At 42.2% G+C, this 27,265-nt stretch overlaps 1 protein-coding gene across 1 annotated transcript; it reads left to right on the top strand.

Moving 5' to 3' along the window:
* The first annotated feature begins 1,102 nt into the window (after positions 1-1,102).
* Positions 1,103-24,778, top strand: Bbs2 (Bardet-Biedl syndrome 2). The gene is made up of 17 exons (XM_042689971.1): positions 1,103-1,353; positions 5,591-5,818; positions 6,770-6,895; positions 7,388-7,450; positions 8,376-8,453; positions 11,662-11,766; positions 11,854-11,940; positions 14,152-14,287; positions 14,707-14,846; positions 16,312-16,456; positions 16,543-16,714; positions 17,435-17,564; positions 19,325-19,456; positions 19,898-20,035; positions 21,344-21,456; positions 23,148-23,296; positions 24,174-24,778. Exons 1-17 carry the CDS (start codon positions 1,237-1,239, stop codon positions 24,278-24,280), a joined length of 2,166 nt encoding a protein of 721 aa, XP_042545905.1. The 5' UTR covers positions 1,103-1,236; the 3' UTR covers positions 24,281-24,778.
* Positions 24,779-27,265: the final 2,487 nt, after the last annotated feature.

The following is a 27,265-nucleotide window of genomic DNA, read 5'->3' as shown; positions in this document are numbered from 1 at the left end:
TCAGCTCTTCAGCTCAAGGCTAGCGCTCTACCACTTGAGCCACAGCACCACTTCCGGCTTTTTTCTTTTTTGCTTATGTGGTGCTGAGGAATTGAACCCAGCGCCTCAGGCATGCAAGGCAAGCGCTCTATCACTGAGCCACCTTCCCAGCCCTGGGCTTATATTTCTAAGACTCACTTTCCCCTCTTGTACAATCCTTGACAGTTGTGAGGATTCATGAGTTTGTGTGTGCCAAGTGGCTGGCATGGAGAAGGTGCTCAGGCCCCCTGGGTGTTAGGATTAAACAATGGGCCCAAGTCTTGGCTAGTTACTGCGGAGGAGGAATGGGAGGCAGGCACACACTATCAAGGCTCTACTGTTTCATCATCTCCCTACAGCTCCCACTCACTCTCCCTTTTAAGTCCTGGGTCCTCAGAAGCCCCAGCATTCACTCACTTACATGGGGATGACCCACTAACAAGCTTGAAAAAAAATACAATTACCAAATACAACTATTAATATCAGTATTATTTTTGTGCTGATCTTGGGGCTTGAACTCAGAACCTGGGTGCTGTCCTGGAACTTTTATGCCTAAAGCTAGCTCTCTATCACTTGAGCTACAGCCCCAGTTCCAGCTTTTTGGTGATTAATTGGACATAAGCGTGTCAAGAACTTTTCCTGCCCGGGCTGGCTTCTAATTTCGATCCCAAGAGCTCAGCCTACTGAGTAGTTAGGATTGCAGCACCATCAGCATCCGGTCCGCCTGGACTATTTAGACATGAGATTTGATCAGGTTTGTTTTCCTTTTCTTTTGCGGGGACTGGAAATATGTAATACCTTGGTATATCCGCTAAAGCAAGGGACAAAGCAGGTACCCCAAAACAGTTCTTGAATAGCTGACCCTTTGGAGTGGGGCAGTGAAATGTGGAGCTTGCAGGTGTGCAGCCTGGTAGGCATGCTGAGGTGAGCACCAGTGCAGACACAGCAGCCATAACACCGGGCAGCTGAATCACACGCACGAAATTCACCGCAGCAAAAGACCCGCCTCGCGTACGTGCGGTGACGTCATCGCGCGAAACTAGGCGGAGCCCCGCGCAGTCGCAGAGAGCGAGCGGGTCTGCGCAGTCGCAGGAGGAGTAGGCGGCTCCTGGGGACGAGATCGAGTCGATGGTTTGCGCTGCCCGAGGCCGCTAGGGTGAGGCGGGCCTCGTCCCGGTGAACCTCACCCGGGAGGATAAGGCCGGCCCCGCCGCCATCATGCTGCTGCCCGTGTTCACCCTGAAACTGCGCCACAAAATCAGCCCCCGCATGGTGGCCATAGGGCGTTACGACGGGACCCACCCGTGCTTGGCGGCCGCCACCCAAGCGGGCAAGGTAACCGCTCCCACCCGCTCCGAGCCGGGCCCGGGGCTTCACGACTCCGAGGGCCGCGCGCCGGGACCCCGCCCTTCTCTGCTGCCCCGCCCCTGTCCCAGGTTGCCTGGCAACCGGTCCGCAGTCACCGGGACGTACCCATCCTAGACCTTGGGGTCTCCCAGGAGCAGCTTTTCTGAGCAATTCGGTTTCTCAAAGCCAAGAGTCCTCGACTCGGGCAGTGTTGGGAGTCCTTGGTCCCGTAAGGAGCTTAAGGAAGAGACACTTCCGAAGGGAAGAGGCTTGGCCAGGATTAGCAGTAATTACCCATCCCACATTTCCAGCCCTGAGCCTCTTCTTGTCGCTATTTACATTTTCACACTGTCTCCTTATGGGGTACTACAAGCACCCCTGAAGTAAATTCAGATTGCATTTTGGGTGCTTCACCATGCACGTTCACAGTTTGTTCACGAAAGTGTTCATTAGGTACTTCCTATGTGCCAAGTACTAAGCCAGATGAGAATCTCAGATTAAAAAAAACAAACAAACAAAACGATAGAGCCATCCAATATTCACACTTCCAGTGAACTTCTCCTTTATGCAGAGATAAAGTTGGGGTCTCTATTTTCAGAAAGTTGTAGTCAAGAAGGCCCATAGACAAGGCAAATGAGGGCCCTGTTTATGGATGTTGGCATACCCCAAATACATGGACTACAATGAGATCAGGAGCATAGCTTCCATCAGGACTGAGGCTCAGGTAGTTGAGCATTTGCTTAGAATCCTTAGGTTCAATCCCCAGCAATGAGAAATAAGGGAGGAGGGGTATAATTTCTAACAAAACATTATTTATCTCAGCATCTTTGTTATAGGCAAAGGGTAGTAGCTTAGCATAGGTGTGGATTCTGTCTGTTACATACTAATTTCAGGACCTCTGGCAAAGTACTTAATAGAACCCAACATAGAACACATGGGGATTAAGTGTTAATACCTGTAAAGTACTTGACATTTGGGAATAGTTGCTAATCTTTAGGGGTTTTCTTTTCTGAACTCCCACTTTATTGGTTAGGAAATCAGTGTCTTGGGCCACTCAGAATGTAGGAGAAATGAAATGTGTTCTCTGTCCCAATGTAAATTTCACTGTATAATGACACATATTTGAGACATTTCCATGGATACTGTACTTCATAGTGCATGCCTTGGGATCCATGGCTAAAATGTTCCTTCTCATGTGTTGTATTGGGTAAAGCCCTGAGTACAGAGTCTTGATACGTGATGTTACTCTGAGGAGGGCATTGACATTACTAAAAAGAAATTCCTCTTGATTCTGCTCTACATTCATGGGCCTGTTAGCCAGGCCATCTTCTTAGCTCTGTGGTGCCATGGGGATTGTGATAAATTTCACCCCTTTGGAGCTTACCCACTTTTTTGTGTAATAAATTTGAGAGGACATGGCAGACAGTTGTTAACACATTTGTATTCTCTATCTCCTCTCTTATCTCTGTATTTGTGTGTATGTATATATAAGTAGTTATATTACAATATTTTCCCTCATCCTAGAACAGGGGGACTCACTTGAATTTATGCACTATCATCAGCATCCCTGAGCTAGAGAATAAATGCAAGGTGAACTACAGCCACTCCCTTGGAAAGACTAATTGGCCTAGGGAGTGGTCCATTTATCATGTGACTGAGCTTGACTGTTTTTTATTTCCTGAAGGCACAGGTAGGCATCTTTAGGGACTCCTACTTCTCTGTGCCAAGAACAGCTGACTTGGATCAGGGGAAAAGTCTGACTCCTGGGATTCTTGTTTCCCTTTGCAAAAAGCACACTTGTTCCATTCCACTAACAGTAACCATTGGACCTATATATCAGTTCCATTCCTGTTCTCGTTCAGCACATCTTATTACCAGAAAGTTCTAAGAATTCTGTTTTTTCTTTTTGGTTATGGAGCTTGAACTCAGGGCGTAGGTGCTGTCCCTGAGCCTTTTTGTGCTCAAGGCTAGTGCTCTTCCACTTGAGCCACAGCACTACTTCCAGTTTTTGAGTGATTAATTGAAAATAAGAGTCTCACCACAGGGACTTTTCTGCCCAGGCTGGCTTCAGACTTTTATCCTCAGATCTCAGCCTTCTTAGTAGCTAGGATTACAGGTGTGAGCCACTGGCACCCAACTGTAAGAGATCTGTTGTTCAGTGGGGCTGGGAAGTTGGCTCAGTGGTAGAGCGCTTGCCTTGCATGCCTGAGGCCCTGGGTTTGATTCCTCAGCACCACATAAGCAAAAAGAAAAAAGCCGGAAGTGGCGCTGTGCCTCAAGTGGTAGAGCGCTAGCCTTGAGCTGAAGAGCTGAGGGACAGCGCCCAGGCCCAGAGTTCAGGCCCCACAACTGGACCCCCCCCCAAAAAAAAAAAAAAAAAGAAATCTTTTGTTCAGAACTGTTGTAAAAGGAAGTGTGATGTAGTCTGGACATACTAGGTTTCATGTTTGTTTTTTTGCTCCTTCACTGACAGAGACCCTGAGACCTTGGGGAAAGGCCTTCACCTATCTGATTAGTGTGAGGATCAAGTGTAATTAATATTTATAAAAGCAAGCCAGGTGCTGGTAGCTCACATGTCTAATCCTAGCTATTCAGAATCTCGGTTCAAAGCCAGCCTGGACAGAAAAGTTCATGAGACTCTTTATCTCTAATTAATCACCAGAAAAACAGAACTGGATCTGTGGCTCAAAGTGGTAGAGCATGGCTTTGAGTGAAATCAGGGATGGCATGTAGGCCTGAGTTCAAGCCCCAGGACATATTCTTTCTCTTTCTCTGTCTCTGTCTCTCTGCCTCTTTCACTCACACACACACACACACACACACACACACACACACACACACACACACACACACACACACACACACACACACACACACACACACACACACACACACACACACACACACACACACACACGGCATGTTGTAAAGTACCTTACAAATGAGAACATGGCAACAGTATTCAGTAGCTGCACACATTTTTTTTACATGTTTCTGGTCATTTTTTTAAATTGATTTTTGTAAGTAGGCCAGCTTGTGTAAGTAATAATTTAAAATCATTACTGTTTGGATTTATATGCATTTAAAATTAATAGATTTTGTCACTAGAATCTAGTGTTTTCCATCCTTTTTTTTGTCGGTCATGGGGCTTGAACTCTGGACCTGGGCGTTGTCCCTCACCTCTTCAGCTCATGGCTAGCACTCTACCACTTGAGCATAGCACCACTTCAAGCTTTTTCTGTTTATGTGGTGCTGAGGAATTGAACGCAGGGCCTCATGCATGTGAGGCAAGCACTCTACCACTAAGCCACCTTCCCAGCTTTTAAAGATCATATTGTTCCCGTGGTGGTTTTCTTTTTTTGTTTTGTTTTGTTTTTGGTTGTGGGGCTTGAACTCTGGGCCTTGGTGCTGTCCTTGAGCTCTTCAGCTCAAGGCAAGTGCTCTACCACTTGAGCCACAACGCCATGTCCAGTTTTCTGGTGGTTAATTGGAGATCAGAGTCTCATGGACTTTCCTGACCAGGCTGCTTTGAACTGCAATTGTCAGATCTCAGCTTCCTACCGGGCTTGGTGATTATTTTAACAATGAAAACTTCTCCAATTAAATTTTAATACCACAGATACACGATGGTGTGTGTGTGTGTGTGTGTCTGTCTGTCTGTCTGTCTGTATCTGTCTGTCTCTTTCTCTCTCTCTGATACAGGGTCTCAGTATATAGCCCAGGTTGGCCTTCAACTCATGATCTTTCTGCCTTAGCCTCCCTATTGTACCATGCCTGATAGGTATATTTCTGTGGCCCTTTGGAGTCTATAGCCTGTTCTAATGTTTAAGGCCCCTTTACCCTAACCCAGTCGCCATCTTGGGAGCAATATTACCTCACTTGAGAATGCATTTTTTTTTTTTTTTGAGATCTTGGTTGAAGCTGGTAGCAGCTTCCCCATGGGTTGATAAGAAAAACATTTGTAAGAGTGCTTTGGCATACTGCTGCTGGACAGCATGTAGGCTGCTCTAGCAGGCAACAACTTGATCTTTACCTTGTTCTTTAGGATTCTAAGTACCACTGGATTTCCTTAAAGGTGGCTAGGTATGAAGCTAAGCATGAGTGACTCAGGTTTCATAGATTAATGTGATTTCTTATTAATGTTGATACGTAAATAATCTAGTTTTTAAAAAATGTTTGATGTTGGTTTGGCATTTTTATATTTGATATTTTTTTTTTGTTTTAGGTTTTTATTCATAACCCACATAACCGGAACCAGAATTTCAATACGTCCAGGGTCTTCCAGAGCCCCCTGGAGTCTGAGGTTTCTCTTCTTAACATTAATCAGGCTGTCAGTTGCCTAACTGCAGGAGTTTTGAACCCTGAACTTGGATGTGATACACTTTTAGTGGGTACACAGACTAATCTTTTGGCTTATGATGTCTACAATAATTCAGATCTGTTCTACAGAGAGGCAAGTATACCCCCTAGTAATTGTACAATTATTGTTACCATTAATGTTGATTGGTTTTTGTGTATGTGTATGCTGGTACTGGGGTTTAAACTCAGGGCCTCATGATCTTGTTAGGTTTATTTTACCCATAGCTTGAACTCTGTCATGCCTCCAGAGAGGCATTTTGCTAGTTAATTAGAAATAGAGTGTCTTGGCCTTTTCTGTCCAGAGTGGCTGAATGATGATCCTCAGCCTCTTGAGTAGCTAGGATTACAGTTGTGAGCCACTGGCACCTGGCTAGATATTTACTTTTTAGTACCTTTAAAATTAAAAAAGAATAGCCGGGTGCCAGTGGCTCACACCTGTAATCCTACCTACTCAGGAGGCTGAGATCTGAGGATCATGGTTCAAAGCCAGCCCAGGCAGGAAAGTCTGTGAGACTCTTATCTCCAGTTAACCACCAGAAAACTGGAAGTGGCACTGTGGCTCAAGTGGTAGAGCTCTCACCTTGAACTAAAGAGCTGAGGGACAGTGCCCAGGCCCAGAGTTCAAGCCCCATGACTGGAAAAAAAAAAATTAAAAACAATAGTAGTCATAGGGTAATAGTATTGAAAAGATTTGTATCCAATTTGGTTAGACTAAATTTCACAGTTTTCATGTTGAAAAGCCTATGTCTTGAGTCTCTGGAGAATTTGCCTTGTAGAACTTGGCAGTCCTGGAGAGCATGGATTATCACAGTAGCAGGTGTGAGAGCCAGGGCTTGCTCTGAGTTTACCCTGAATCTTCACTCATCCTTACAGAAACCACAGTGACAGGCGTCAGTGACAGCCTCTCTGACCTCTTAAGGGAGACCCTGAGGCTTCTCGAAGTGATGACAGAGGAATTTGAGTATCCAGGTCAAGTACAGATATGCATTGCTCCAGTGAGCCTGCAGAAAATTGTATCTGTGTCTTTCTTTTCTCCCTTTCCTAGGTTGCAGATGGGGCAAATGCCATTGTGCTGGGGTCATTGGGAGACATTGCCTCTCCTCTGGCAGTTATTGGTGGGAATTGTGCTTTGCAAGGTTTTGATTATGAAGGAAACGATCTCTTTTGGACGGTATGAAGGACTAAACATTCTTATTGATACTCAATAATTGTTTCAATATTCTTTAGATATTTTAAAATCACTGATTTCACTGATAATGAAAAAAACAATTTTTGTAGTTCTGTACATTAAAAAGGTATGAGTACTGTAACCCCTTTGTACAGTAATTTTATAATAAAAACATATTAAAAAAAGATACGAGTAATTTGGAATAACTCATTTGTGGCTTGTGTAATGTAGCTAAATTTTTTGGTTAAATGAGAAAAGATGGGGCTGGGAAGGTGCCTCAGTGGTGGAGCACTTGCCTTGCATGCTCGAGGCCCTGGGTTCGATTCCTCAGCACCACATAAGAAAAAAGCCAGAAGTGGTGCTGTGGCTTAAGTGGTAGAGCGCTAGCCTTGAGCTGAAGAGCTGAGGGACAGTGCCCAGGCCCCATGACTGGACCCCCCGCCCCCCAAAAATGAGAAAAGATGGCATAGTAATGACTTTTGATTTCATTTTCAGGTTACAGGAGACAATGTTCATTCCTTGGCCTTGTGTGACTTTGATGGTGATGGAAAGAAAGAGGTACGTGGGGAAGTAGATATAAAGGTACTATGTTCAGCTGAGTGTTTCCCATAACAGCAGTAGTAGTGTTGAGAGAGCATTAGCTTCCTATGGCTGATTTTGGAGCTCTGTTACCTAAATGAAAAGCTGTATGGCCTTTGTGTGTATTCTGTCTCTGTCTCTTTGCCTATCTCTCACCCTCCTTTCTGTTTTTCTGGTTTTGAGATCAGATATTGCTAAGTAGCCCAGGCTGGCCTTGAACACCTAGTTCTCCTACCCCAGTCTCCTGAATGCTGGGGATCAGAGGAGATAACAATTGTGCCTTGCTCCTGTCACCTCTCTTTTGAACAGTAAATTACTTGTGTTTGAGACAAAGATCAAAGCCCTGAAGGTTTTAAAGGAACAGGAGAGGGGAGAGAAGACAGAATGGTTGATGGGCTCTGAGTCATTTTCACCATCTTATAAATTGACTCTGATGCTTTGAGACCATATTAGTAAGTAGTCAACTTTTTGGGAATCTAAGTACTAGAGATTGTCTCCTAGCTTGAAATTAATGCTTACTCTAGAAATTTGCTTCTCAGATAGTCAGTATGTGTGAAGAACTGTGTTAGGCACTGACTTAGCCCTCTCTTGTCCATGGACACTAAGTTTTGGTGTCCACAAGAGGGCTTCTGTCTGTAGCCTGGGAAATTGCTGAACCAGGGCATGCTTGCAGTGTGCAGTGAAATATGTGTTCTGGCATGTGCTCCCTGCATGGCATGGTGAGATCTGTATTGGCCACTTTAGCTTCACTGGCTGGATTGGTTGGGACCTCCCTGAGTATTGGATTATTAGAGTATTGGAATTGTTGGGTAGTAGTAGCAGCCCAGTGTTACCTGCTTGTTTTATTTATGGAAGTTTTGTTGTATTCACTGCTAAACTGAATGTATATGATTTCCCCTTTCAGCTTCTAGTTGGATCTGAGGATTTTGACATCCGAGTTTTTAAGGAAGATGAAATTGTGGCAGAAATGACAGAAACAGAGGTAGGAGGAATTATGGTAACCTTGGACAGCACCACCAAGTGTAATATAAATGAGAGAACGGGCATCTTCTCACCACCTGGAAGGTTTTAGGATAAGACCCGTGGGCTGTTACTTCTTCCTGCCACACTCACATTTATCATGATGTCCTAGATAGGATAGGATCTCACTAGGTATTCTAGCCTGGTCTGGTATTCAGCTTCCTTAGTGCTGGGGTTATTATCATATAAATTATAACTGTGGATAGAGAAGAAATGAAGGAGAAAAATGAGTGCCCAAAGCAGCAGTATGAAGAGTGAAAGGTTGCAGAGGGGTTCTTGAATAAAGCATGTTTTACATGTGTTTGTCTGCAGAGAGGGTCTTAGCTTTCATTAGGTTATCTCTTAAATGTGAATTTATTATAAATGTAGTTGAAGCCAGGTGGTACTTGGGATTAATTCAGGCCTTGCATTTGCTAGGCAAACATCCTACCACTTTAACTACATCCTCAACCCTCATTACATTCCTTTTTTTTTTTTTTTTTTTTGGTTGGTCATGGGGCTTGAACTTAGTGCCCGGGCACTGTCCCTGAGCTTTTTCACTCAAGGCTAGTACTCTGCCACTTTGAGCCACAGCCCTACTTCTGGTTTGGTGGTGGTTAATTGGAGATAAGAATCTCAAAGATTTTCCTGCTTGGGCTAGCTTTGAACCTCAATCCTCAGTCTCAGCCTCTTCAGTAGGTAGGATTACAGGCACCCGGCCCTTATTACATTCTTAAAGAAGTTTACAAATCGAAGCCAGGCGCTGGTGGCTCATGCCTGTAATCCTAGCTACTCAGGAGGCTGAGATCTGAGGATTCCAGTTCAAAGCTAGCCGGGGCAGGAAAGTCTGTGAGACTCTTTATCTCCAATGAACCACCAGAAAACTGGAAGTGGTGCTGTGGCTCAAGTGGTAGAGTGCTAGCCTGGAGCTGAAGTGCTGAGGGACAGTGCCCAGGCCCAGAGTTAAAGCCCCATGACTGACCAAAAATTAAAAAAAAAAAAAAAGAAATTTATAAACCTCTCCAAAGTGGGAGAACTCGAACAATTAAACAGTCACTGGCCTGTAGGTTCTGTGTCTGCATTCATTTTAATTTGTGGTATATCTTTTCCCATTTTGTGGGAAATGATCAGATAATTTTGAATTCCCGGTTTTACCAGTATTACATAGGAGAAGACACAAGTTCTAAGAAAGGAGAGAGGAACATATCACAGGGCCAATAGTCAGAGGGACTTGTTGCTTTTCTGGTTCACAAAAGAAGGAAATGAATGAACTAAGAAGCATTAATGAGCCTGGGGAGTCTGGGACTAAATTTATGAGAGCATGGGCTTGTACAAAATTGTCCATTTGAGGTGCCAGGCAGTGGCGCATGCGTGTGATCTCAGCTGAGGCAGGAGGCGCATGAGCTCAGGGGCAGCCTAGGCTACACAGTAAGACTTGCCTGGAAAACTTGAAAAAAATTAATGTGTAGGGCCATTTTTCTGTTTTCTTTTTTTGTATTGCTCTCTTCAAATATCCACATCAGCAAAATTATGATTTGGCACTTGAGCAGTACCATATTACCAGAAGAATGCTTGAGCTAAATAATTCAGAATCCTTCATAGTGCTTTGTATTCAGAATTAAGTGAAGTGGGTGATTTTGTAGGAAACTTGTAGGTGTAAAGGAAATTACTTAACTATTCTCCTGCTTTGAACAATTTATCTCTTTATGCAATTTCATTCTCATCTCTTGTATGAGGGCCATAATTAGAAAATAGATCTACGGAATCACATCTATCATTTAGCTTTTGCTTGAACTTCTAAGGATAATTTTGTTCACAATCTAAAATTTTATCTTTTTAACTGTGTTTAGTACTGTATTGGTTAAATCTATATATTAGTCCATACTGTTCAGTTCATGTACAGTTCAATTTTGAAAGGATTGTACTGTTTTTTTTTTTTTAACCTCTAGCAAACAATAAAGTTTGCCACAGGGAAAAAGTATAGAAGTAAAAGTCAATTCCAGAAAACTAGAATAAAAAAAACACCCCAGTTTTTTAGCCCTCAGACTCAAACTCTAAGAGTTCTACATTAGGACTGGCCACTCATCCCCATATGCCAAAAAGAGACATGGTGAAGAGCAGAGAAAGGGGTTTTTACTACATGGCAGCCATGGAAAGACAGCACTTCAGTACCTCTTCATCTGTCTTCAGTGTCATAGACATTGGCCTCAGGTTTAAGAGGGAGAACTAGAGGTAGGGGTGTAGAAAAAATGGGTAGTCAAACAATCCTAAGAACACAGGGGAGGCCTGGTGGACCATTAATTAGCTCAAGGTTTGTTCTTGGAGGGCTGGGAAGTTGGCTCAGTGGTAGAGTGCTTGCCTCGCATGCATGAGGCCCTGGGTTCGATTCCTCAGCACCACATAAGCAGAAAAAACTGGAAGTGGCGCTGTGGCTCAAGTGGTAAAGCGCTAGCCTTGAGCTGAAGAGCTGAGGGACAGCGCCCAGGCCTAGAGTTCAGCTCCCATGACCGGATCCAGAAAAAAAGGTTTGTTCTTGGAGGGCTTCCACAGATGTTGTGATTGCTTTATCACTGGAATGGGTCAGCAACAAGTTCCCTGTCAGGTAGTCTGAACTTTGGCTGTGTTCTGTGAGATGATAAGAAAATGACCTTGCTTGTTTGATGGGCAGTGTGCCCTCAGTCACAAGATAATTATTGGTGAATCCTCTTATTCCTAGAGCCCAAGATGATTATAAAGTGACTGCCACAGGAAATAGCTGAGATGAGAGAGCACAGATGCAAAGTAGTGAGTTAATTCACAGGCTCAGCAAAATTATGTTTTAAGTTGGCTCTTACCTAATCACTAAATCTTTTTGGATTAATGTGTATAATAACACCTATTGTACATAGTCTAGATCTTGTGCACTTATCTTATTCTTCTCTTAGTTTGTTTCTTTTAATTTTCTGAAACTTTATCTAAATTACAAAACTTTGTGGGTTTCTTTCAATTTGCTTATCCAATTCTGAAATAGATTACATGGGTCACAGAGAAGAGAATGCATTCCTCACTCTTGGGTAAAAATATTTAGTTATTCTGGAAGTTATTTTAAACCTAATTTTAATACAGTTGTAGCAAGATGTGAAGCTTCACAAAGCTATACTTTACATTAACTTGAGCCTTAATGACAATGTATTTTTGTGTGTTATTTGCAGATAATCACCTCTCTGTGCCCCATGTATGGCAGTCGATTTGGTTATGCCCTTTCCAATGGCACAGTTGGAGTTTATGACAAAACAGCTCGATACTGGAGAATTAAAGTTAGTAGAATTCAGCCTCTATATCCAGAAATTTCATACTTTCAACATTGAGATTATTTGGTACTAATTATTGGGATTCCTTTTCAGTCCAAAAATCATGCCATGAGCATTCATGCTTTTGACCTTAATTCTGATGGAGTGTGTGAACTGATAACTGGTTGGTCCAATGGTAAGGTAAGTATCATTAGCAGAATTCATGTGTAATTCACAGTAATCATTATAAATATAATTCACAGTGATCATGTAAATATAAACTTGAGTTCCTTGGCTGTGGTTTGAAATTAATCTTTTAATTTTATTTCTTTCTGCTACAGAGGGAGTGTCCTTTGGCTTTGTCCTCTGTTTGAGAGAAAATCTCCAGGGAGGTTATTTCTCTTTTTGAAGGAATGAGAATCTATTAATTGGGGGTGATTGTAGGTGTGAGCCAGTAAAAAGAGGAATTTTAATAATCTAATAATGAACCATCAGAATAGCTCTAAAAAAATCTTTAAAAACTGATAGAAACTCAAAATTAATGGGAGAATCATGTTAGCATATTGTTTTCCCAGTTATAACACCAAAGTAAAATCCTTTTCTTTTTTTCTTTTTCTTTTTTAATGTCAAATCAGAATTTCTTACAGCCTTCTGGCAAGTCAGACTGTCTTGTTAGAAACTGCTTAAGTAGCTGCCAGATCTCCATGGATACTATTTGCCCTAACTTTCTTGCCTGTCAGTATTGGCCTGTCTGGTGGGGAGGGGATCAGATATTTCCATTTTTTCTTCTTGCCTTTTCTCTATCTTTCTCCTGTGGATTTCTTTGGTTATGTAAAGAACAAATTCTAAAAAGTTGTTAGGTGCCTAACATGTGTCTCATGCTTGTAATCTTAGCTACTCAGAAGGCTAAAACTTGAAAGATCATGGTAGACTAGGTAGAAAAGCCCAATTAATCACCAAATTAATCACCAATTAATCACCAAAATTGCTGGATTGGAGGTATGGCTTAAGTGATAGGTTACCAACTGTGAGCAAGGGAGTTCAGAGCTCAAGGTCCTAAGTTTAAGTCCCAGTATCAACATAAACATCTATAAAAAGTATTTTCTATTATACAATCTGTTTCAGATTATAAAAAGATAAGAAAATTATATAATTCTTATGTAAGTAGAAAGCTGTCTACATTTGATAAAAATAGCATACACAATGAAATATACAAATTCATCTTGTGACTGTAGATCTAAAGGTACTAAATAAATGCTACTAGCCAGTTATCTTTGTCTTTAATAGGTCTGTTTTTGAGTTGGAGGGTCATCCCTTCTTTATGGACAAAACCTGCTCAATAAGCAAAGGTGCAGAAAATGCACAGAACTAGTAATTTATAGTCCTTAGTAAATGAACTATTTTTGTTTGTTAAATATTGTAGAACTGCAGTGTCAGAAGCTGTTTGAAAACTGTGTCTTCACTGGAAAGAAGCAAGTTCAGTTCAGCCCAAGTTAGAGGGTTGTATTAAAGCTCTCCTGCATAGGCTGTGGTAGTCATAATCTTCGTGCTCACATGATTTTGCTATAGGTAATGTGGCTGGCTAAATGAGTGTAATGTATTCTACACAAACAGTAGGCTATGCCTAAAAAGGTCTTTATGAAAAGCCAAATATAGTGAATGGCATTGCCATTGAACTGGTTGCTCCACCAGATTTCCTGTAACTAACCTTTCCTTGCCCAGAACAAAATCATCAGAGGAGAGTGTCCTTCATTCTTGTTTTTGACATGAAATCGATTTGCTAGTAATCAGTGGGTTTTTGTCCTGTCTTCAGGAGGCACTCTTGAAAACAGCTTTATTAAATGACTTTTTTTTGGCCAGTCTTAGAGCTTTAACTCAGGGTCTGGGCACTGTCCCTGAGCTGCTTTTCTCAAGGCTAGCACTCGACCATTAGAGCCGCAGCGCCACTTCCAGCTTTTTCTGTTTATGTGGTACTGAGGAATCAAACCCAGGGCTTCATTCATGCTAGGCAAGTACTCTACCACTAAGCCACATTCTCAGCCTGACTAAATGACTCTTATTAAAGCTGGTTTTTATCATAAAATTTAGTGTTGCCTTTAATCTATAGCAAACGTGACTTTTAAAAATTAATTTACTTTGTGGTTATTATAGAGGTGATATACAGAGGGATTACATTTACATGCAGCCTGTGATTAGTACATTTCCTTTCAGACAGTGTCTTCTGTTTTCTCATTCCCTCTCTTCCATCTCCACTCGCGAGTTGTATAGTCCAATTTCATGAATGTCCAGTGCACTCCACTGCTGTACCATTTCACTTTTTTCCTCAGATTCTGCGCACTCCCCCACTCTTCTCAGATGTGCCTGTGAATATACTGAGCATATGTGACTTTTAAGTTTGTGTTTTGTTTTTAGGTCGATGCTCGAAGTGACCGAACTGGGGACGTCATCTTTAAAGACAACTTCTCTTCTGCCATTGCTGGTGTGGTAGAGGGAGATTACCGGATGGATGGCCACATACAGTTAATCTGCTGCTCAGTGGATGGGGAAAGTAAATTGAGATGAGAAAAATCCTTGAAAAGTTAGATTTCAAAATGCCAGGAAATTCCACTGTAAAGTATTTTATTAAGATCCTTTAGTTTGTTAAGTTCACCTAAAAGAATAAGAACCTAGGTTTAAGAGCTAATAATTGGGGGCTGGGAAGGTGGCTCAGTGGTAGAGTGCTTGCCTTGCATGCATGAGGCCCTGGGTTCGATTCCTCAGCACCACATAAGCAGAAAAAGCTGGAAGTGGCCTTGTGGCTCAAGTGGTAGAGCACTAGCCTTGAGCTGAAGAGCTGAGGGACAGTGCCCAGGTCCAGAGTTCAGGCCCCACAACTGACCGGAAAAAACAAAAAGAACAAGTAATTGATGTGGTCCTACTTGAATTATTTCTCAACCCAGTGAGTGTTTTTTTTTCCCCTCTGCTCAGTCCGGGGTTATCTGCCAGGCACTGCTGAGATGAGAGGGAACCTCATGGATGCCAGTGTAGAGCAGGACCTGATCCGAGAGCTGAGTCAGAAAAAGCAAAATCTGTTGCTGGAGCTCCGCAATTATGAGGAAAATGCCAAGGTAGGGGAAATGGAATCTGATACACTGAATATATGGGAGCACCACCATGTTGCTGCCAGCTAGCCTATGGACCACTCCTAACATCTATTCATGTGCAGATTGCTTCAGCCTTTTTTTCTTGCCAATACTATAAACAAGAAGGTATGGAACCCCAGGGCCCACACCTGTAATCCCAGTATGTAGGAGGCTGAGGCAGGAGGATTTCATTACATAGTCTTATGTAGCACAACTGTCTCAAAGATTAAAAAATGTAAGCATTGGAATGTGGCTCAATGATAGAGTGTTTGTCTAGCATGCAGAAAGCCCAGACTTGATTCCCCAGCCCTGCACACAAAAATAGATATGAGAGAGAGTGGGGAGAGGGAGAGAGAGAACAAAAGAGTGTACAAACATGTATCTGTTGAGCTAGAAATTCCACTTCCAGGCAGGTAAACTAGAAATATGCCTTGATATGAAAGACACACTTACTGTAGCCCTGTTTGTAACGACTTAAGAGTTCATTCTGTGTAGGGAGTATGTGCTGGGGACCATAAAACAGCTCAAGGCATGCAGCACATGGACTTGGACTATAAGGAAGAATATCTGTGGGAGTATGTGAAAAAAACAAGAACATTATGTTTAGAGTATTTCTTTTATAATTTTCAAATGCAGTAGACAGCCAGAAAGACTCTGTATACTTGTATACACTCAAATTAGCTAGAGAATAAGCTGTGGACTCTGACTTGAATTTTGCCTATGTTACCATATTTGCTACATAGGAGCTCCAGTGGTACCATTAGCTAATGTGTTGTATTTATGCAGTTTGCTATACCAAAGTGAACTTCCTTCCTTCCTTCCGTCCTTCCTTCCTTCCTTCCTTCTTTCCTTCCTTCTTTCCTTCCTTCCTTCCTTCCTTCCTTCCTTCCTTCCTTCCTTCCTTCCTTCCTTCCTTCCTTCCTCCCTCCCTCCCTCCCTCCCTCCCTCCCTCCCTCCCTCCCTCCCTCCCTCCCTCCCTCCCTCCCCCCCTCCCTTCCAACCTTCCAACCTCTCCCTCCCTTCCCCTTGCCCTTTCCCTTCCCTTCCCTTGGGCTTGAACTCGGAGCAGGGCTAGTGTTCTACAACTCAAGCTACACCTTCACTTCCCCAGTGAATTTCTTTATTGATTTGGTGCTGGGATTAGGCCCAGCGCTTTGTATAATTCAGGCATGCACTCTAATACTGAACTATACTCCCAGCATGTTTTTTAAAGAACAACACAAATAGAATGCAAAAGCATGATGACATGTCCTGGACTATTACCACAGATAGGAAAAGGTGTGGCCACTTTCCCCCAAGGCCACATAGAGCCAGGAGATAATGAGTGGAATTCATTCAAAGAATGGGATTCTTAAGAGGATGGGGAGTCTGTCTTTTGAAATTGAGTAGCCATATTATTTACTATGAACCTGAGTTCAGTGTCTCATCAAGTGGGTGGGATTTCTTGCAGGCTGAACTGAGCAGTCCACTGAATGAGGGAGATGGGCAGAGGGGCATAATCCCAGCTAATACCAAGCTCCACACTACTCTCTCAGTCAATTTGGAGAGCAAGACCCAAGCTGCACATGCAGAGCTGTGCATTTCCACTTCCAATGGTAAGACATGATTTACAACTGGTATTTGCAGGTTCTGAGTTGTCTAAGAGTAGTTCCTGAACTGCTGTTTTTCCTCTTCCCTGCAGACACAATCATCCGAGCGGTATTGATTTTTGCAGAGGGAATTTTTGTAGGTGAAAGCCATGTGGTCCATCCCAGCATACATAACCTCTCCAGTTCTATCCGTGTCCCAATTATGCCTCCCAAAGATGTTCCTGTGGATCTGCACTTGAAAACCTTCGTGGGTTACAGAAGCAGGTAACCCTTTACAAGTCACAGTTCCTTGTCATAGAGCAGATAGAGGAGGACAAGATGTAGGGTGTCCATTATGCATGTGTTGTGTGAGGCCAGAGAACCATTCTGAGGTTCTTTCCAGCAGTCAAGGTTTTCCATGATCTTTGTTTAATTTGAAGTCTTTACAAAAAGAGGGGGAGGCATATAAACTTAAGAGGTCATTTTTCTGTCTTAAATGATTTGAGAGTTACACAAATCTTAAAATGCATTTAGTTAGAGGTCAGAATATAGCTCATAGGTAAAACAGATGTTTAGCATGTTCAAGACCCTGGGTTCCTTCCCTAGCAACTTTCACACAAGAAAATTTTAAATGATAATTTATCAGCTTACAGTGTTGGTCATGAAGACTATAAGGATTGGGACGTATTTCTGTATTAGTTGCTCTAATGAAGGGAGTTGAAGACTGCTTCTGTGGAAGATGAAAGCCTTTTCCAGTTAGGGTTAGGGTATTTTGAATCCTTGATGATTGTATACCTGTACATTTGCACGTACACACATTTTTCAAATTCCAAAATCTCATTGATGTAGTACTTTAGTATTTAAGTGTCTAGGTGATTTGTTTTTCTTCAGTGAAACCGTTAAATATTAATTGGTGGCAACCCAGGAGTGGCTTTATTTTCTGGGCCTTGCATCTTGAAATAACACTATACTAAAGATGTCTCATGTTCCATTGGTTGGCTGTAGCACCCAGTTCCATGTATTTGAAATGACGAAACAGCTTCCCCGGTTCACCATGTATGCACTCACTAGTCCAGACTCTGCTAGTGAGCCCTCGAGCTACGTGAACTTTATCATTGCAGAACGGGTACAGAGGGTGAGTGGTTTGCTGTTTCCTTTCAGTACTTTTGCCCTTTAGAATCCTCCAGATGTTACTTTGGAGAAAGGGAGAGAGAGTACACAAATGAATTATGAGAGTAGTAGTAAACATGATGTGAAAGACTTCCAGAGTGTGGAGTTTGCTTAATAACCTGTAAGCAGAATAATGCTGAAACATCTTCTCTCACTTTGAACAAATCCTCACATTATTTATCTACACAATATTTTTATTTCAGTACTAGGGGTTGGATCTGGAGTTTTATGCTTGCTAGCAAGGGTAAACCTCAGTACATCCCTGTACATTCCCTGTACATTTTTATCACTTAATTCCTCTCTCTCTCTCTCTCTTTTTTTTTTTGCTGGTCATGGGGCCTGAGTTCAGGGCCTGGGTGCTGTCCCTCAGCTCTTCAGCTCAAGGATAGCACTCTACCACTTGAGCCACAGCACCACTTCCAGCTTTTTCTGCTATGTGATGCTGAGGAATTGAACCCAGGGCCTCATGCATGCAAGGCAAGTGCACTCTACCACTGAGCCACCTTCCCAGCCCTCTCTCTCTCTTTTGTTATGGGCTTAGTGTGGTTGTCTTCACTTAATTGTTTCAAGAGCTATCTACATCAAGATAGAGAGAAACTGGGTAAAGTGGTATACACCTGTAGGACCAACTTCTTGAGAGGCTGAAGCTGAAGGATTGCTTGAGCCCAGGAATTTGGGGCCAGCCTAAGGTAAATAGCAAAGACCCTGCCTAAAAAAAGAAACGGGGCTGGGAAGGTGGCTCAGTCAGTGGTAGAGTGCTTGCCTTGCATGCATGAAGCCCTGGGTTCGATTCCTCAGCACCACATAAGCAGAAAAAGCTAGAAGTGGCGCTGTGGCTCAAGTGGTAGAGCGCTAGCCTTGAGCTGAAGAGCTGAGGGACAGCACCCAGGCCAAGTTCAGGCCCCATGACAGGGGTGGGGGGGAGGGGGGTGGAAAGAAATAGAGATTGGGATGCTGATAATATATTTTTGGGTCCAAGTGCTACCTAATTTACCTAATTAAATTCTTAGTGGCCCTGAGGAATTCTTTTCACTAGTTTGAGCCTCAATTTCCTAATATATAAGTGAGGGTAAGGGTAGAGGCGTGGTGCAAAAGGTATTAAGAACCCCAGTGCTGGTGGCTCATGCCTATAATCCTAGCTACTCAGGAGGCTGAGATCTAAGGATTGTGATTTGAAGCCAGCCCAGGCAGTAAGGTCTGTGAGGCTCTTATCTCCAATTAGCCACCAAAAAGACTGAAGTGGACCTGTGGTTCAAGTGGTAGAGCCTTGAACAAAAAAAGCTCAGGGACAGTGCACAGGCCCTGAGTTAAAGCCCAGGACTGACACCAAACACCCCCCCCCCCCCCAACACACAACATTTTAAAGAATATAATGGAATAACTTTAGGAAGATAATATTGTCCAGTCTACACCCACATAAGAGCAGTGGGACAGACAGTATCCTTCAGTCCTTCGTATGCTGCATGTCAGATTATGTCTAAGGAGGAGGTGCTATAAAATAATGTCTGCTAATGTGAGACCAAATTATGAAGTTTGTAAAAGGGAGAAAGGCAGTGTGAGAATTAAAGAACTTGTATAAGGGAAATGGCAGTGTGACTAGTGTTTTCTTGGTAAGGGATGAGGTATTTTTTTAACCAAGTGGCGAAAGTAGAGAGAGGGAGAAGTCTTGTTTCTGTAAAGACTACTTTTAGAGTTGAAGTTTATTTCATTCTATTCATTTTGAAGATTGTTATGTGGCTCAACCAGAACTTTCTGTTGCCAGAAGACACTAACATCCAGAATGCTCCGTTTCAAGTGTGTTTCACATCCTTACGGAATGGTGGCCAGCTTTACATAAAAATCAAACCTAGTGGAGAGGTATTGTATCACATCATGGGGTGTAAGTTTTTTGTGTGCTATCTAACCATTCAGCTGCAGTATCTTGTCATGTGTCAAGCCTGAAACGGTTCCATCTTGTCCATACTAGCATTGACAGTACAATCTCCCTCCTTTCTTCTCTCCCTCCCTCCCTTTCTTCTCTCTTCTTGCTTGCATGATTGGCGAAGGGTTGGAATCCAGAGGTGCACAAAAACAATTCTCATTGTTTGAATATATTGTTTTTAATTTATAAGCTAGAGGATTGACCTTTTGGCCACCTAAAAGAAATGGGGTTTATACTATCCTAGAGGGTAAAACCATGTCTCATTCATTAAGCATATGCCCAGTAATTGTGTTGAACATGGAGAAATTTGGGTAGTTTCAGCCATGCTTTTTTCATACCTGAAGGTGCTAAACTTGCCATTTTTTTTTTCTGACTAGATCACTGTGAATACTGATGATATTGATTTGGCTGGTGATATCATCCAGTCAATGGCCTTGTTTTTTGCTATTGAAGATCTTCAGGTAGAAGCTGATTTTCCTGTCTACTTTGAGGAGTTACGAAAGGTGCTGGTTAAGGTGAGGGCACCTGTGGATGCACTTATAAAACAGGTTTCATAGTTTGAGATGTTTCTCTTAGGAGAAATATATAGGAGAAAATATATATAGGAGAAATATGATTATAATGTAAGTACATTATAATCATGTTTCTAGAAATGTTTATTAAAAAAATCAGCTAGTGCTAGAGTTTTATAGTTAATGGATTCTCTATAAAAGTGAATGGTTACTTCTTGACTGTGTTTGATTTAGGAGGATGCTTAAAAAATTATGTATCAGGGGCTGGGAAGGTGGCTCAGTGCTTGCATGCCTGAGGCCCTGGGTTTGATTCCTCAGCACCACATAAGCAAAAAGAAAAAAGCTGGAAGTGGCGCTGTGGCTCAAGTGGTAGAGCACTAGCCTTGAGCTGAGGCCGAGTTCAGGCCCCATGACTGGACCCCCCCCCCCAAAAAAAAATTATGTATCAGCATTTTCTTGTTACTCTTTGTCTTCTTTTTTTTTTTGGTTGTGGGGCTTGAACTCTGGGCCTGGGTGCTGTCTCTCAGCTCTTCAGATCAACGCAAGCGCTCTACCACTTGAGCCACAGTGCCACTCCTGGTTTTTTGGTGATTAATTGGAGATAAGAGTCTCACAGACTTTCCTGCCTGGGCTGGCTTTGAACCATAATCCTCAGATCTCAGCCTCCTGAGTAGCTAGGATTACAGGCATGAGCCACCAGCACCCGGCATTGTCTTCTCTTTTATTATCTGCTTTCATCTTATTTATTCTAGTTGCTTTCCAGTCCCCCTCTTCCCCCCTCCCCAGCCCCTCATTCCAAACAAAAAAGCACAATGAGATCATTCCAAAAATCCCTACCTTGTTAATGTGTGTTGCTAGTGTTCTTGATGTTGCCCTGGGAGGAACCTGCCACAAGTGCCATCACTGGGGAGATTAAGAATGGACTATTTTCAAGCCGGGCGTCAGTGGCTCATGCCTGTAATCCTAGCTACTCAGGAGACTGAGATCTGAGGATCACGGTTCAAAGCTAGCCCGGGCAGGAAAGTCTGTGAGACTCTTACCTCCAATAAACCACCAGAAAACTGGAAGTGGCGCTGTGGCTCAAGCGGTAGAGCACTCACCTTGAGCTGAAGAGCACAGGGACAGTGCCCAAGCCCAGAGTTCAAACCCCATAACCTACAAAAAAAAAAAAGACTATTTTCTTGTCGAGGTTATGAAATGATAGGCAGTGAATGAGTGAAGAGGGGAAAGAGCAGAGCCTGAGCCTTCGCAGACTGTCTAGTTTTGAACAAGCTTATGAGACCCTTTTAATTCCCAAGTGTTTGCTTCCAGGTGGATGAGTATCATTCAGTGCATCAAAAACTCAGTGCTGACATGGCTGACAATTCTAATCTGATCCGAAGTTTGCTGGTCCGAGCTGAGGATGCACGTCTAATGGGGGACATGTGAGTATTTACCATGGTTAGGATGAGGGCAAAGTTCAACATGTGAACAATATGGAATAGTGACTCTCAGATGTTACTTGTGGGACTCTTAAGTTAATCCAGTAACTTTGGAAAAATAACCTGGCATTACTGGCAAAGTTGAAAATATGTATATTCCATGACTCTGCAGTTCACTCTTTTGTGCACAGATAAGCCAGGATACTTGTACAAGAATATTCAAAGTCGGAAGTGGCTCTGTGGCTCAAGTGACAGAACACTAGCCTTGAGCTGAAGGGCTCAGGGACAACACCCAGGTCCAGAGTTCAAGACCCATGGCCGAAAAACAAAAAAAAGAATATTCAAAGTTATGTTCAGAAGAACTCTGTATTTGTTTTCCGCTGTTGCAAAGAAGTACCTAATGCTAGGTGATCTATAAAGAAGTTTTGTTTAGGTTTATAGGCTTAAAGTCCAAACAACATGGCACTAGTTCTCCCAAGGGCCTGCCTTCCTGTTTCTGTTCATGATGCTTCATGGCATGAGTGTGAGAAAAAATAACACAACATGATAGAAAGAAAGGCAAAGACCAGTATTACTTTTATTATTTTTTTTGACAGCACTGGGGTTTGAACTGTCTTGCTTTTTTATAACAACCCTCAAGAGAACTAGCCAGGGTCCATCCAGAACTACCTTAATATCAACTCCAATGAGTGACCCAGTGACCTTGTAGTAGGCCTCACCTTTTCAAGCTACTACCATCTACTATATCACCACACTGAGGACAAGTTTCCAACAGACTAACCTTTGGGGGACAAAACCATAGCAAATCCCCAAGTGGACACAAGGCAGACTTGCACCAGCAGTGTAACAGATGTATTCTAGAGCAGTGAGAGTACAGGAATCTCCCCTGACACACAAGAGCACAGAGAAACTTTTTTCATTCCATTGTAAGAATATGTAGTAATCTGTTCATCCATTCATCCATTAATGGACGTTTGGATGGTTTCCCAACTTTGGTGATTGTGAATAACGTAGTGACGTATATTTGCATACTGGCTTTTCTTGTTTTTCACTTCTCTGAAGACTTCTTAGTTAAGTAGCAAGTGTTAGCTTTAACTTTGGAAGAAAATGCTAAATAACTTTCCAGAGTAACGGTAATCCACCAGAGAGCCAGTTGTTCTACATCTTTGTCAGCATTTAGCATTTTCCATTGCAAAATTTTAATAATTTTTATTGCTGTGTAGTGATTAGCTTGGTTTTAAAGTTACACTTTTTTATTCCACCCATCAATCCAGAGAACTTAATTCTTACAATCACCAAGAAAAGCCTCTTATTTATTTGGAAGACATAGGATATATTGATGGAAACTGTCAATGTATATCAAAGCAGACTTTAGTAGTTACTTCTTTTTAATGAAAATATAGTTAACTCCCCTCCCCCCCCCCCCCCCCCCCCCCCAGTCAGGGGGCTTGAACTCAGGGCCTGGGCACTGTCTCTGAAGCTTGTTTTGCTCAACATTATAGTACTCTACCACCTGAGCTACAGTGCCATGTCTGGCCTTTTCTATTTATGTGGTACTGAGTAATGGAACCCAGGGCTTCATGCATGGTAGACAAGCACTCTACCATTAAGACACATTCCCAGCCTAAAATGGGTTTTTAAAGAATGTAAGAAGTTTACAAGTGCCAGTGTTACATACCTGTTCATTTCTACAGGAAAACAATGAAGAGTCGCTATATGGAACTCTATGATCTTAACAAAGACTTGCTAAATGGATATAAAATTCGCTGCAATAATCACACAGAACTGTTAGGAAACCTTAAAGCAGTAAATCAAGCAATACAAAGAGCAGGGCGTCTACGTGGTAAGTCTCTTCATAGTATACTTTCAGTACTCCAAAGTTGGTCCCATTGCTTGAATTTCCAGTAAGCCAGCCTGATGTTTGGCTTTAATTAGGCTCCAGACCTTTCTTTCTTTCTTATTTGGGAGGAGGGATGTACTAGGGCACTGGTATGATACAGGTGAATCATGCCTTCAACCCTCGTTTTCACTGGTTATTTTTAGGATAGGATCTTGCTTCTTGCCCTGAGCTGCTATGGTTGCTGTGATCACATGTATGGGCCAAGTCCAGCTTCCCTCTGCAGAGACAAAGTCTCATGGACTTTTCAGCCCAGGCTGGTTCGGAACCATGACCCTCTTCCCATCCTTAGCCTCCCTAAAGGCTAGATACAGGCATGAACCACAGGCACTTGGTCTCCAGACACTTTTATAGAGAAGGAAAGCTTTTAGGCCTTTTTTTCCCCCCTAAGATCTTACTGCATCCTTTAAAGAAAACAGTGCATATACCCCAAAGAAAGTATATAGCCTTAAAAGCACCATTTTAATGGAGCTTTCTGAACATTGATGAGTTAAGTGCACAACTTAAAAGTTCTAGTTTGAGATGTTCTCTGTGTTTGTTTTGTGATAAATTGCCTCACAAAGTTCTCAAACAGTGAGAATAGCAAAATTTGTATATGCAACTCTTTTTTTACCCTACTTTTATATTGTTTCAAGAGACCACTCATTTACATTTTTAAAAACTTAAAATTTCTTCTCTTTTCTTTTTTGTTGATGTGGTATGGTGGAATTGAACATCAAGGGCCTCATGTATGCTAGGCAAGCATGAAGCCACTTTCCTAGTCCCTAATAATTTAATTTTTAATAATCTTGGGGAGTACTGAAACTTGATGCTTCTCATACAGTTGGAAAACCAAAGAACCAAGTGATCACTGCTTGTCGGGATGCCATCCGAAGCAACAACATCAACACACTGTTCAGAATCATGCGGGTGGGTACAGCGCCTTCGTAGAAGATGAGGCAATAGGAAAAGGAACAGTAACTTGGAAAAGTTTTCTCTATCTAAACATCTATACTGTTTTGCCATGCATAAATCCTGGTGACCTCTGGGCACTGTGGGTGAAATGTTGGTGAGTATACAGACCAAAGACAAAGCATTACATTTCTATCTTCTGTCATAGCACCATTGCTGATAGCAGTAGATTTGTATGAGGGAGTGTGAATACCTCGGAAACATCAGGGCTTCAGAAGCTCAACTTTTAATGTAAAATCGCTGTAAGACTAGGTCCTTTTTCTTGACATTGTAATTCAATAAGTGGATTGTTTACTTTTTCATTAAAATTAAAAGGCATTAGTCTTTTTTGTTGACTCATTGTAACATCACCATATCAGAATTGCACAAACGATCTACATCTTACAGAGGGAAAAATTTGAAGCCAGCCTGGTTGGTGAGACTGGTCTGAAAAATTCTTTTTTCATTAAACTTTCTTCTTGAAAATACACAAAACCATGCACTAGTCTTGGCCTATACTGGGTTATGCTGATCCATGTCACTGTCTCCCACTTGCACATTCTGTTTCACTGGAAGTCTTCTGGGGCAGTAATATGCACAGAACTATTTTTGCCTAACCAGCATCTTCTTCTGGAATCTCTTTTCAAGGACTTGGCTAGGCAACTCTTCTGTAATAAAGTGTAGTATTAACACATCAGTTAGGTACTGTATGAACTTGCATGTGCTATTTTTACTTTGTACTGTGGAGACTACAACCAACTGCTAGTCTTTCAGCTCCCTTAGTTTAATGGGCCCATAGGCAGGTTTAAGGTCTATCCTTGACTGGCACACCAGCATGTGGTGCATGACTTCTGAGACAAAGCAGCTTCTTAATCACAGTTATATCAGCCTTCATTGTTGTGTACATGATATAACCGACAGCAACATCGGAATGGGGCCCTTTGGGATTCTGTCCCCAGATACCCAAATCTGTGCTCACAAAGATTCTGTTGTTATCTGGGTGCTGGTGGCTCATGCCTGTAATCCTAGCTACTCAGGAGGCTGAGATCTGAGGATTGTGGTTCAAAGCCAGCCTGGGCAGGAAAGTCTGTGAGACTCTTATCTCCAATAAACCACCAGAAAACCAGAAATGGCACTGTGGCTCAATTGGTAGAGCACTCGCCTTGAGCAGAAGAGCTCAGGGACAGTGTCCAGGCCCAGAGTTCAAGTCGCATGACTGGAAAAAAAAGATTCAGTTGCTGACAGACACCATAGGGATAGAGATAAAGGAGAAACAATTACAGTTTCACATGTAGGTCTAAGACTTAAACCTAGCCCTCCAGAATCTGAAAAGTGGCCTTTCATTGGTACTGAGAGTCTGAATCTCAAACTTCTCAAATGTCTTCAAGCTTGGCACACTTGATGGTGTCACTGTCCAACACTTCCCTGAGACTTCCCGGGGTTAAGCCAATGACAGTGTTACCTCTCCCCTTATTTTTATTCCCTAACTCATGAAAACAGAAAGTAAGTGTGGCTTCAAGTGTGGCTCAGTGTTAGAGGACTGGCCTAACATTGAACCTGGGTTCCATCCTTAGTGCCCCCCAAAAACAGGACAATAAAAAAACAAAACAAAAAAAAAAAACCAGTATGACAAAGATGATTCCTGGTCTGTAGGAATTTAAAAAAGGGAATCTTCAAAATGAACATTAGCAAAATATCTGCTAATCCCACTTGAGTGTAACTACACCACACCATGGTTAAAAACTGTCTCCAAAACAGTATGCCGGGTACATATCTATTAGCATGTGTTATGTGGGAAGACAACCAGAACTAAGCTTGGGTATTCTTGGTTAAAAACTAGTATTTGTAACAAAATTCTGTTTTATAGTATCACTATACATATACAAGTTATAAATATTCATATAGCATATATATGTATGCTAAATAAAATAGGTTTTCCTGATGAGGAAGGGGTAGTTAAAATAAAAAAACACATCAGTCTAAGAGCAAAATTATTTAAATGTAAAGTTCAGAAAAGAATTATTCCTCACAAGTTTTTTTTTTTTTTTTTTTTGTTGATCGTGGGGCTTGAACTTTGGGCCTAAATGCTGTCCCTCGGCTCTTCAGCTCAACACAAGCGCTCTACCACTTGAGCCACTGTGCCACTTCCAGTTTTCTGAGTGGTTTATTGGAGATAAGAGTCTCACAGTCTTCCCTGCCTGGGCTAGCGTTGAACCGTGATCCTCAGATCTCAGCCTCCTGAGTAGCTAGGATTACAGGCATGAGCCACAGGCACCCGGCTTCCTCAAAAGTTTTAAGATATTAGGAAGAGAAGACAAGAAGTTTAAAGGTGCAACGTTTTTCCTATTTATTAGTGAAACGACTCTACATACAAATGATAGCAATGGCAAGAAACAGGAGGAAGAGAAATGTGTGAGTAGTGTGAGAACAGCATGTTTCCTCCACATTTGTAAACCCCTCCTCCATTAGGAGGCATAAGACAAGCATTTTTGAGGAAAGAATTAGTCTTGTGCCTGGCAGGGATGTGTTCTTTTACTTGAGCCTTTGGAATTTTGGTTTAGTTTCTTAGCAGCTGATCTCTTAAAGGGAAAAAAGGCAAGTCCTATAGTTGATCTTTCAGCATTCAGGAAAACAAAAGCCATACATGAAGCTAAGACTCAAGGAATCATGGAAAAGCCCCATCATGAAGGCAATGGGCAAACAGCCACATATGGCAGCACTAAAAGCCTGTCTTCTTTATCAACTTCTGTCTTCTTGGTGCTAGGTGGTTTTCAGCCAGACCTCCAAGGGTACAATGCTACCCATCATGAGTCTACCCTAAGTCACTGGAACAGACCACATGCAGTGGGACAGAGATAATAATGATAATGAGCCAAATTATATCAGAACTTGTAGGCCCAGAAGGATGAGAATTAAGGTTCTGTGATTTTTCTAGGCCAGTATGACTGGGAAGAATAGAATCTATAATCACTTTGCATAAAAAAG

The sequence above is a fragment of the Dipodomys spectabilis genome, unplaced genomic scaffold (genome assembly GCF_019054845.1).
Source record: "Dipodomys spectabilis isolate Male_0828 unplaced genomic scaffold, ASM1905484v1 ptg000130l, whole genome shotgun sequence".
Taxonomy (NCBI): domain Eukaryota; kingdom Metazoa; phylum Chordata; class Mammalia; order Rodentia; family Heteromyidae; genus Dipodomys; species Dipodomys spectabilis.
Note: the sequence above shows the minus strand (reverse complement) of the source record. Positions and strands in the feature narration are given on the sequence as shown.

What these genes read in the sequence shown, in the direction of transcription:
- Bbs2 (XM_042689971.1), top strand. Translation starts at nt 1,237, where the DNA reads ATGCTGCTGCCCGTGTTCACCCTGAAACTGCGCCACAAAATCAGCCCC. An exon ending in CAGAAATGACAGAAACAGAG is followed by an intron (nt 8,454 to 11,661) that starts GTAGGAGGAATT and finishes TGTTATTTGCAG; the next exon opens with ATAATCACCTCTCTGTGCCC. An exon ending in AAGAGCAGGGCGTCTACGTG is followed by an intron (nt 23,297 to 24,173) that starts GTAAGTCTCTTC and finishes CTTCTCATACAG; the next exon opens with TTGGAAAACCAAAGAACCAA.